This window comes from Branchiostoma lanceolatum, chromosome 7 (genome assembly GCF_035083965.1).
Source record: "Branchiostoma lanceolatum isolate klBraLanc5 chromosome 7, klBraLanc5.hap2, whole genome shotgun sequence".
Lineage (NCBI taxonomy): Eukaryota > Metazoa > Chordata > Leptocardii > Amphioxiformes > Branchiostomatidae > Branchiostoma > Branchiostoma lanceolatum.
The window spans coordinates 15,946,017-15,958,256 of record NC_089728.1 but is presented as its reverse complement, the minus strand read 5'-3'; the positions used below and the strand labels follow the sequence as shown (position 1 = coordinate 15,958,256).

The following is a 12,240-nucleotide window of genomic DNA, read 5'->3' as shown; positions in this document are numbered from 1 at the left end:
TAACTATTGAATCTGTGAATATTGCTGGCAATAATCATTTATTGTTATCATATCAATCTCTAAGAGATTAAAGACATGCTAACATATCAACCTTTGTACACATTGTTAGTGATTGTTATATTCCCAGTACATGACTTAAACTGTGTGTTTCAAATTTCATAATTTTCAAACATTCAGGCAGGTTCACTTCTTAAGTTGTATACAAAAATGCTACGAAATTACAAAATCACATAACATTCATACAAAATGATAAAAGTACAGTTGAAAATTGAATACAAGTTGAACTGTCAGACAGTAAACCCTGGTCATTTCTGAGTTGGAAAGAAACTGGGGATTTGAGAAAGCTGGATAACTTTTAAGTTAAATATTTGTTAATGTGTATAGTAATGACCACAATAATAACACTATTATATTGGGAGAAACTTTCTCTTCTAATAGACATGCAAAAATCTAATTTTCTACATTTAGGCTTGGAATTGTTTTTTTTCTCAGCCCACTGACCCATTTACAAAATGTTCCAATGTTTACAAAAAGTTAGAACATTTTCCAACATGTTAGAACAAATGGTAAACTCATGTTCCAACATTTTAGAAACTGATAAAAACAATATACATGTTGTATTCAATATTAGAAATATTTCTAACTTGTTGGAACACTGTAGAAAATATTTACAATGCCAATAAACAAACGTTAGAATTTAAAAAAAAATTTACTTATCTCAAGTTAGATTGTTTTGTTTACCATCTTTTGTTTACCGTCTTTTCCACTCATCTAACGCCATTGTTCAGTCTGTACTTAAGTCATTCTATCGCTACACATACTTCACAAACCTCTATAACGGCTGTATATATAGAATTGATTTTTGTTTGTTTTGTATGTATTAAGGTTATGTTGCTGTGTATATATTGCTTAACTATGGGCCAGTGAGTGCCTGAAACAAATAGATAATAATTGTTATAAAGGGTTTCGAAAATGTAAACAAATGTAAACGAATGCCACCGCGGTAATGTTGAATTAACTCTAGTGAGATTTCCCAAATTCCCAGAGTCTTTCCAAAGTGATTGTAACCAGTCGTTGGATTGGACAGTTGTTGGATTGGACAGGTGTTATCTTGGCACGTTCCGATTGGCCATCCTCATGTTGCGTTCCACCTCGAACTGACGCAGGTCCGTCCTCTGTAAGAAGGCCTGTCTCTCCAAGTAACTGGAAATATACAACAGAAATTCCTGTCAGAAAATGTGTACAAAAAACAAGGGCTCTTACAATCATCTCGATAACATACAGTGTAACCTGCATTGACATTAATCCGCCAGGTTACAAAAATCTGCCACTTCGAAAAACAGTGGGTTTGAGAGATCTCTAGTGCAGAACCCCCCAGGTTTGCACAGTTTAGATATACAGGAGTGCATTATACTGGGGAACGTTGGGATGGAGATCTGTTTGGATGTATCACTGGCGGGATTATGCACCCTGGGGGAATTATGTTAGTAGATGTTAATACTTTGTTTACTTAACTATATGCATGATTTTCATGTTTTACATTTCAATGGCATTATGTTGAAATTGGAAGCCATGCACAGTGCTACCCATTTTGAATTCCAAGTAACCAGCATTCTTTTATATTTCCTGACAACTTAATATTACAGTCAGCTACAAGCTGAAATGAGGGATTGAAGTTGAATAGATTTTACAAACTTTAAGTGTCAAACATTCCCTCTACTCTGCAGTGGATAAATTGCAAGAAAAAAACATCTTTGGTGTAAATCTTTAAACTTTCGCAGTGATTTTGTTCCCATCCTTTTTGCAGTTACTGCGAACATGCATTTCCAATGTATCACTACGTAACTGTATTACATCATTTTTTCAACCGTTATTCTAAAAATCTCCTTTTCCCTCATAAAACTGCTGCAAAAGTAAATGAACTTACAGTACCCAAGCCCTGGTCCAACTTCCATCAGTTTGCATACATGAACAGTTTCCAGTCATTCCTATGCAAACATGTCAATTTGTGGACATCGGGGAACTTTTATCACTGCACACTGCATTGCACAGGGGTCTCGACCAAACTGCCCCCCTCCCCACCTCCCTGATAAGGTCGCACAACAGAGTATTAATGGCTGACCCCCGTCCCCAATATTAGTTTGGGTATGAAGTAGTGCGTCACATTGCTTGAAAAGGCCGTAGTTTTTCTTCTGTGCACGTTAGCGAGGCTGAAATTGTGGTGAATTGCACAGGAATACGTTAGTTTTGAGACTGTACGAGTTGTATTACGATGTTTGTTCGGTTGGCTTGGATTCACACCTGAATATTGTTACCGCCCGACTACTGTGAGTTGGTTTTTAAAAGAGAACGAGCCAGTAAATTCAAGCTCATTTTGCAGACATTTTGTAGATTGAACCTTGAAGTCAAATATATCAAAATCTGGGTCCCTAATTGTGCACCTTACTATAAATTTTCAAGCCTCGAAGCTTCTCACTTTGGGATCCTTAACCATGCAAATCCCTATAGGCGAAATACTGTGGTCTGCGACCATAACCAATCCTCTCTCTAATGGATTAAAATGTTAATGGAGTGACCCTCTACACCTCATTAACTGCAGAATGGCACCAGGTATTCAGGAAAAGTCACGCTGAATGAGATAAGATATGGACTTTTGATTATAAGGGAGTTCCGCGAGCGATAATTCATAGGTTGTTAAATGAAGGGTGGGCAGTTTAGAAGTGTCAGGTGCCAACAAAGTACTCAACTAAAGTTTATTGTGAAGTGATGAAAATTATGGGGGAGGGGGGCATAAACATTATTGAAATTTAATGTATGCATATTAGAACAGCCTGGAAGAACAACTGTTATAACAAATGTCCCATATTTGGGCAGTTATGGGACATACCAAATATGATACCATTGTTTCTTTAAAAAAATTATTACAGGTTATCATAAAGCATTTCTTTCAAAATATTTCAGTTAAATCCGTGAATAATTTCATCAGGTTCAACTTGGTGGTTGCATACAAGGAGTCTTTTTATTCAATTTCTGTTGAAGGTTTGGCAATCATACAAGAAATTCATATGCCATAGTTTATCAATAACTATAATCTTTTTTGCTTTATTTTGCAGATTTGCCTGGAGGGTTGTGTTTTAACACAACAGACAGGATAAGTATAACAAAGCACGAGAAGTAAAAAGATGATAGTAGAGTGACCACCTGGCTTGAGGGTATTCAAACTCTAGTCTAGGGCTGTCTCCAGGACTTGTCCCTCTGTCCCGAGATGGAAATTTATTTTAAGACATGAAACTGATGAAAATTTATTTGTGTAAGCTGAAAATGACAGATGAAAATCAACAACGTGGGCTCCCAAACCATGAGTGGGGTGAACAAAAATTTAAGTCGGAGACAGTCCTGGTAAAGTCCTTTTAAAGCACATCAATACAAAGACATATCTGTCTGCGCTTAAGAAATCGCAAGGAGTCTAATCTTTGTATTATTTTGGTCAAAGCATCCAACTGTATTTCAAACAACATGACGAAGAAATCCTACAAATACCAGTCTAGATTGAAGGTATTAAGATATAAAAACAGCATGGCAAGAAGATGTTTAGTAGTTATATTATCTTAACTTTCCAGACAAATATCAGAATGTCTAAGCACCCAAGAATGTATAAATTTATGTATCAGCAGAGCTTCTAGATGTTTTGCATGTTTAGATATGTATATATCATCTCTGTTATGTTACTGTCCAAAATTGAGGTTCGGGTACTTAAATACCAAAACAGTGCAGTCTATCTATGAGCTTAATTAACGTTGTACAATCGAGTATGTGTTGCTGTCTGCCAAACAGGAAGCTTATGTCTAAATTTCACGCATCACCTGGTAGTTATTCAATGGGAATAACTCGTCTCTTTAAGTACTTAGATATCCATCTAAGGCCTAAGGAAAAAAATGCTGTGTTTCCAGTTACTGTCTTTAAAAAATTAGGGTTGGTAGGCAGGGGAATTCTTTAGATTTCAGCCAAAGCGATCCAACAAATACAGTTTGACAATGTAAAACTGGAATACATTAGGACACTGGTACTTGTTGTAATGTTGTAATTGTACAGAATATATAGATCTACATTGTACAAACACAGGCATAATAATAAACTGAACAAAGAAGTACAAGTGTACAATGTTCACTACACATTCATTCATTCATTCATTCATTCCTATATCAACTGTTGGAAGCCTTAATCTGATGAAAAAGTGCGAAAAATAAAGTCTGTAAAAAAATTTGAATGACCTCTTGGATTCAATTTTCATCCCATAGATGTAAGATTGAAAAGTCTATGTCCCTTGCTAGAGTAGCCTGGAGTCCAGCCTTGTTATAGCTTTGGTCCGCTCCCAACGTCGCTACGTTTTGTTGGCGGTAGCGACATTGGTAGCGGACCAAAGCTAACAAGGCTGGACTCCAGGCTATTGCTTAAGGTTGACAAAAAAAGGCTAGGACCTACAGGTTTTTGCTAGGGTCAGTCATGTAACCGGAAACACAGATTTTTTTTTTCTAGGCCTAACCAGGATATAATATCTGCCCCAGGGCAACAGTGGAACATAAGCTGGTATAACCCCTACCATATGCCATCCAATGTACCAACATCTGTCTAGCTAAACAATCATGGCACATGCCATTTGTTCTTACAGACTAAAGCTGGAAGCGGGAACAATAGACTAGTTGTGTTAGAACAGCAATCTTTGGATTATGACAGAGAAAGACTGTGTAGTTAATGGCACATTTGATTTCAGTACAGTGTCCCTTAGGAATTGTTATCAGTACTATGATTCTATTTTCACTAATGACACACTCGTTTACAATCTGCCATGCTCCTGTGTGTGATTAAAAATCTCAGTAATGAACAGTTATTTTAGAATAATATACCGGTGGAAAAGTGTGTGAAGCTTGTTGTTTAAACCATTTTAATTCATTATATTACATGTACTAACAAAGAGATGACCAGGTAGTGAGTGAAATAGGTATGTGGAAAGTTTTAACTAATAGCACACTTTTGGTGCGTGCCTTATGATTTACATGTAGAATACCAAAGATCAAGCACCAAATTTTGCAGTCCAGAAAAATGCTCCTGCAGTTCCAAAGAAAGTTGCTAGAGGGCCTAAACCTATGTCGATTCTTCCCGACCACAAAAGCTTTATACCACCCAAAATCATGACCATCGTATGTCCAAAACACGAACTATCAAAGCCAGAAATTCAGCTGCAGTAACATCAAAAAGCCGCTAGGGGGCCCAAAATCGTTTCTTCATTTTGCCAACACCTACCATATCTTGTCCGGAACACGAGATATCAAAACCAAACGTTCTGCTGCAGTACCATAGAAAGCTGCTAGGGGGCCCAAAATCTAATTGTTTCAAGGTTTTTTCACTACACAGCCACATACGCAAATATCCACCCAGGCATGACAGATACACGCTCAGACACATGCTCCCGAAAACACAACCTTCTTGGCAAAAGCAGCAGCTAATGAAGTAAGATTATGGAAATATTACAGCTGTTCTTCTGTCATATTTACATTCTATACCTTACCCTGTCACATTCCTGTGTGCATTAACATGCCAACCTCAGCCATGGGAAAACTAAGGATCAAAATATCTCATAAGGTTCATTAGGTAGGTAAAGCAGTTGTATTGTATTGAAGTTCATTAACTCATAACATGCTTACATGCATTATCCTTTCAGAAGCATGAATGGTCTAGTACATGTAATTAACAATCCTAATTACCTTTGCCAAGAAGGTTATGTTTTGGGGTGTTTTGGGGTCCATAGACAGACAGACATGCACCCAAAAGCGAATTTTCGAAGATAATAGCCCTGATCACAACCAACAGTTTCTTTTCAAACTGCCCAGCATGATTAGGTTAGCAAGATATGATTAGGATGATTCATGTCTTGTTGGACTTGGCATTTAGAAAATCTGTCTGCTGGATATTAGTTGGGATTAGTCGGGTGGTAGTGTGTTAATCAGGCAGCTGGTGTACAGTACTGTAAATCCGTTTAGTGTTGCTGTCAGCAATTTTAGCGTTGGGGGGAGAAAGGGAGTGCTGTAAATGCATTTAAGTTTGTGTTTTTATGTCGCGTTAAGGTGAAAATGGAGTGTTTGCGGTGGTTTTGAGTTCGCGGCAGCGCTACAGTCACATACTGTAAATGAAGAAATGTTCGCAGTGGCTTTATGTTCGCAGTTTTTGTGGCGACCGTTTCACCACAAACTTAAAATCACCGCGAATGTTTCTGTCCAATACTGAAGCAGTATGTGACTACAGCGCTGCCGCAAACTTTAAACCACTGCAAACACTCCATTTTTCGCCTTAGCGCAAAATAACAACGGCGTATTTACAGTACTGCTACAGTATTGGACAAAAATGTTCGCGGTGGTTTTAAGTTTGCAGTGAAACGGTCGCCATGAAAACTACGAACATAAAACCATCGCGAATATTTCTGCATTTACAGTAGTTAACAGCATTTGATTCTAACGGCCGAACAAACATCACTGTCTCAAATGAAAGTCTACGAAACATTTGCGATAATGGAATTTCAGCAGTCAACTAGTGACTGTGAAAGTTGCTAAAACAAAGCTATTGTTAAAAAATCAAGGATTACAGTAATGTGTTTTGTATGCAGAACATGTATGACACCATGTAACACTACAGCAATGTTTAAAAGTCTGGACTTTTCAAAGAACAAGACAAAACATACGGGACTGCTAAAAACAATCAGAACTGTACAGTAGTCTAAATATCATCATATTGTCTGAAATATCATGTAATCCTAATACGGACGTAACATTAGATTCTGTACATGTACGTGTGATTATATGAAAAATAATGAAAGTCTCTAAACTTTTGTTCTATCAATTTAGGGTCGATTTACACGATTGACGCGTGACCCATTGTAGGACAGATTTTTTTGTGAGTGTAAAATGGCCTACATTCCTTTAAAGTTGCAATTGTGAAAATGTCAGTAGCATAATGAAATGGCATTAATGTTTTGGCAGAACGTGTTATATGGAATTATCATTAGAAATTGTCAATGAACTAAATTAATGAAAACAAAATAACCAGCGTTAGCATACATCCGCCGGGTTACATAAATCACTTTGAAAAACAGTGGGTTTGAGATATCTCTAATGCAGCATCCCCCAGGTATGTATGCACAGTTTAGATATACAGGAGTGCATTATACTGGGGTACGTTGGGTTGGAGATCTGTTTGGACGTATCTTTTCAGGGTGTCAGAATTATGTACCCTGGTGGAATTATGTCAGTAGATGTTATATTATAAGCCAATAAAATGATGGGCAATATCATCATCTAGAAAATCTAATTATCTTTGAGAGTTGATTTGAGGGAAAGACCGAAAGGCAGAGGATATATCAACTGCAATTCTGCTCAGAAAGCACAAAAACATGTTAACCAGTAGCTTGAACTCAATCAAGCTCCTGTAACGGCTTGCCGCCCTGTAACCGCATAGCCGCCCAAGAGGGGACAGAAATCCCCGGACAGCTGGAGTTTGCGTTATACAGACTAGTTAACCAGATGAATGACATTTAGAGAATGTAATGCTATAAAAGAATACATACAATAGCTATACGAGTATACTAGCTTAAGTTAGTACAAGATTGAAAACAAAACAAAGATGCTTGGTATTCCTTACCCTTCCTTCCCCCTGTTGTGAATGGCCAGGTCATCTTCTATCTTCTCCTCCTTCTTGTAACTGTCCCAGTCTATCTTAGACTTCACCTGTCAGAAGGAAAGGTAGGTCTCATTCAGGAGTTTTTTCTTCCCATTGAATTCTATGTTATAATACATGTTTTACATGGGCATGTGTTTTACATGGGTGCGTTCATAATGAAACTACGGGAAATGCACTTTCTACCTGTAAGCATACAACCGCACCACTCAAAACCCAGGACTGTGCACTTCGAACCTAGCACGCTGTTGCCAAACTTGACCTGCTAATTTCTTCGGAAACAAACAAGCTTTAACCAGTTTGATGCTTGAGATCAGTTGGGCTGGCTAAACGGAAATTTCACGCCACCATAAAGACATGTTCATGCAGCCATTTACTTTTTAGGTAGGTACTCTAGTACCCACTCAGAGTAATACATGAATGAGACCGTCAAATTCTATTTTGTAAGCAGACTTATATCTACAGTAGCACAGAATCTTTCTACATCTGACATTCATAAAAATCACATGTAATTAATGCTTGCAGAAAGAATCCATGAGTGCTGAGAACATAGTCATAACAAACGACCCAAATGACCTTGAACCTTGACCTACCAAGGTGCTCATTTTGGGCTTCTTGCCGATCTTACTGAGCACGCTCCCCAACCCTCCGCCGGCTGGTCTCTTAACCCTGTAAGGACAACAAAACATTTCTTCACTTGACAATTCAATGACCATCACTACATTTTTAACATTCTTTTTTGCGAGGTAGATTTTTCGCAAAGTTTATTACACATTCCTGGTGTTGTCTTTTAAACTTGACCAGGGTTACGTGATAGACCAATAAGAAGACGGCTTGTGTTTTTTTCTTCTTTCCTTTCTTTTAGATTCTGGCCGTAGTGATCCAACAAATACAGTTTAACATTACAAAACTGGAATGCATCAGGACACTGGTATATTGTTTTCAAACAGATATACATTGAACAAAACAATACAATGTTTACTACGTATTGCTACATCAGCTGTTAATCACTGAGTGTGAAATACAGGAAGTTTTCAAGGAAATTGGCAAGGCTTCTTTGATTCTGTTTTGAATTTTTGTCACTCAGATCGAAAATTGTTTGTTCCTTGCCAGGTGCAAAAAAAAAGGCTATGGTTGGCTTTTTTTTTCAAGGGTTGGTCGGAAAAACGGAAAAACATTTTTTTCCCCTAGGCCTTACCCTGTGACTGTAGAACCCCCAGGTCTGGGCACAGCGGTACTACTGGACTGCTGTGGTACAGGCACATTGCTGGTACTGCTGTTGTCTGTGGTCTTCTCATCAGAGGGATGAGGAGCACACTGGGCCTCTATGGAGTCTGCATCCACCTCTTCTGCCACTCTGCAAAGCAAAGATACACAAGCACTGCTCAACAGAGCCCCCTAGAGAGAAGTATCAGTACTGCAGCACACAGACACCATGGAGGAGCTAGGAATTTTTGTAGGTCTGCCAATACATATATCATTGTCCTTCCATAACATTTTGCAAGGCAGTCAATGTTTTTTTATATAAAAAAAAAGGATTTACACTGAAGACAAGTGTTTGCAAAGTACAAATACAACCCATGAGACTGTGTAGATTAAATCATTTTCCACATCGTAAAAGATGTTACAAAATGTCAAATCACTTAAACATACATTTAAAATTATACAGAACAAAGAATGTATTCGAAAAGTACAAATACAAAGTCTTATACTGTATAGATCCAACTCTTTTCCACATGGTAAAACAGTTATAGATCATGTAAAGTCTTACTTGACTTCCTCCCCAGCAAAGTCGTACACTTTTGTTACTGTGACTTTGGACTTGGGTTTGGTCTGAGTCGTGGAGGTAGAGGCAGCCACACTGCTGGTCTTCTGCAGGGGGAAAAGGTTACAATTCATTGTGCTATTGGTCACTCTAGATACCAGTCATCACTGTGCCCCACAAACTGGCTGCCATGGTACTACTGGCACTTATATTCATGACTGCAACCTAATGACAGTCTTCCTCCAAATGTCACTGAAAAAGGGCTGTCTCCAGGGCTGTCAGCAGGGTTTTTTTTTTCTTTCTGTCCCGTTCATTGTTCAATAGCCCATTTTGTTAATTTTCATTGTTAAATCTGTCATTTTAAACTTGCAAAATACATTTTTCATCAATTTCATGTCATGAAGTTCAGATTTTAGGATGGACAGGTTAAAATCTACACATATATGAATCCCAACAAGTAAATTTCCATCATGGGACAGAGGGACAGGTTCCGAAGACTGCCCAGCCATCAACATATACAACGAAAATGAAACTGCCATACACAGAGGGGCAATGCCATTTCTTTTACAATTATCTATTTCACAATCTCTCTACTTCCCTACCTGTGACAGGCTCCCCAGCGCTCCTGCTGAAGATGTCTTGGGCCGTGCCGGTGGTCCTCCCACATCCTTAAGGAAACTGGCCCACAAGTCATCAGCCTTCTTCTTCTCTACTTCTTCCTTCACCTGAGGTTTTTCTAGTTCTTCTTTTGTCTCCTCCTGTTCTTCTTCTTCATTACCTGGTTTATCTTCCTCGTCTTCTTCTTCTTCGTTTGCAAACTGGACTCCACGTTTGCTTTGTCTAAAACAGTAAAAAAGACTTTTGTCACAATGTTCACATGCCAAGATAGAAATAGATCTTAGACAGAATCTATTCTTCATTTGATAAGTGTATGTTCAAAGTCATTAGTTAAACAACAGTGAACTGACCTGACAGGAAGACTAGATTTGTTTTTCTTCTGTCCCTTTTTTCCAGCCTTCTTTCCTGATGGCCTGAAATCTCCGTCTTCTTCCTCACCCTCTTGTTCTGAGTCTTCACTGATCTCACCGCCTGTGACGACAAATATATCCGTGAATAGTTTCATCAGACAAAACATTAACTATCCCTGTTTATATGTAAATACTTCATGTTTGGGAACACATCTATAAACAGCAGCATCTACATGTATGCTGTAGTGCAATGTGAACCAATCAGAATTGCCCTGGGGAAGATGACAGGTGACAGGGGCTCACCCGGGGAAGCCACCAACTAAAATATCAAAATATCCACGCCCGTACATATATATGGCCTCCGTCGGTCAGTATTGCCCGTACAGACGCCTACAAATATTCATTTTTTCCCCGAACAACACCTGAATGGATTGTGCCCGATTGTGCTGTCTCCCACAGTTGAGATCTAGACGTTCTAAACCAGGCTGGAGGCCTGCCCGCCTTAGCCAGGGACCTCCTCCCCCCTACTTTGCTCCTCACGGGGTCATCTGGGGGTTCACTTAAAGTTGAAGTCGAAGTTGAAGAAATATTGGTGGAAAAAGCCACTTGGTTGTCGACAACAACTATACCTTGGAAATCTAACATTGACTCTTTTTCAAACATAAATCTTACAGGAATCATTATACAGTATTAGAACATGGACTGAACCCAGATCAAGGTTTCTCAGTGTCAATCATTCCACGTACCATTGAATTTCATTTTGACATTAATGACTAACAAAAATTATGGCTAATCGGTCATCTTTACAATCCTAACATTCCCCTGTTCACACTCACAGTATTAAATGCTATATGAGCGTTTAACGTTTAGAAAACTGAAGTAGCCATTTGGCACCCCATTCTGTACTGGTTACAGAGTTAGGCAGCAGGGAGAGAGTTAATGCATATTTGTACAACTTATTACAGTGCATGAATTATTTGCAGTTTGCAAGATCAAGATTGATTTGATTTGATAACCACGTAGTGACCAACATGCTGAGGCAAGCACTAATGCTGTTGAAAACACTGGCAGAGGTACATCATACTAGTACATGTACTAGTTTCCACCTACCTGATGGTACATAATCTTCATCTTCGCTGTCTGAGGAGAACTGGTCTTCAGAGTCACTCATGGTGGTGGCAAGTATTCACTCTCCTCTCTTGAAACATAAACTAACACCATAAATATAACATCACAACATTACATTCATGTAGTAACGTTACATGAAACTATAAAATCTGTTTCCTCTTCAAATACAAATTGTGCCGTTATGATATAAAATACAAAACATTTTAGAGTTAAGCATCTGGGAAATCATACTTTAGATCATATAACTTTCTAACACCAATGTTATCTTGTACGAAACGTTCACGTTATGCAAAAAATAACGAGTCACAACATAACAGTTAACTGTTACAGTGTTTTAGTGACGCATCAAATGTCAAAACTGACATCTACAACATTGTCATCACGACTAATCTGATTAAACAGCCGTCAGACTGTACACTAGTAATCTAGAAAGAATACTCTTTCAGAAATCACAAAGATCTAGCAGATCTCACCTGTTAGAATCTCGCTGTGACGTTCTTTATTTCACGTTTTACAGGTAAATGAAACGTGCTGCCCACCCAAGGCAAAAACCATTTGTAGCTGGCCTTCTATATATTGTATACAGCCTGTATATAAGGTCTTAAGAATAAACAGAGTACATCTTATTTGTACTTTCTTATCAATTAGTAGGCT

At 38.3% G+C, this 12,240-nt stretch overlaps 1 protein-coding gene across 1 annotated transcript; it reads right to left on the bottom strand.

Annotated features, from left to right (window-relative positions):
* Positions 1 to 704: 704 nt before the first annotated feature.
* LOC136437886 (craniofacial development protein 1-like) lies at positions 705 to 12,150 on the bottom strand. The gene is made up of 9 exons (XM_066432456.1): positions 12,060 to 12,150; positions 11,569 to 11,654; positions 10,459 to 10,579; positions 10,093 to 10,330; positions 9,497 to 9,597; positions 8,924 to 9,082; positions 8,319 to 8,394; positions 7,690 to 7,775; positions 705 to 1,203 (listed from the first exon to the last, which is right to left on the bottom strand). Exons 2-9 carry the CDS (start codon positions 11,627 to 11,629, stop codon positions 1,107 to 1,109), a joined length of 939 nt encoding a protein of 312 aa, XP_066288553.1. The 5' UTR covers positions 11,630 to 11,654; positions 12,060 to 12,150; the 3' UTR covers positions 705 to 1,106.
* Between the last annotated feature and the right edge of the window lie 90 nt (positions 12,151 to 12,240).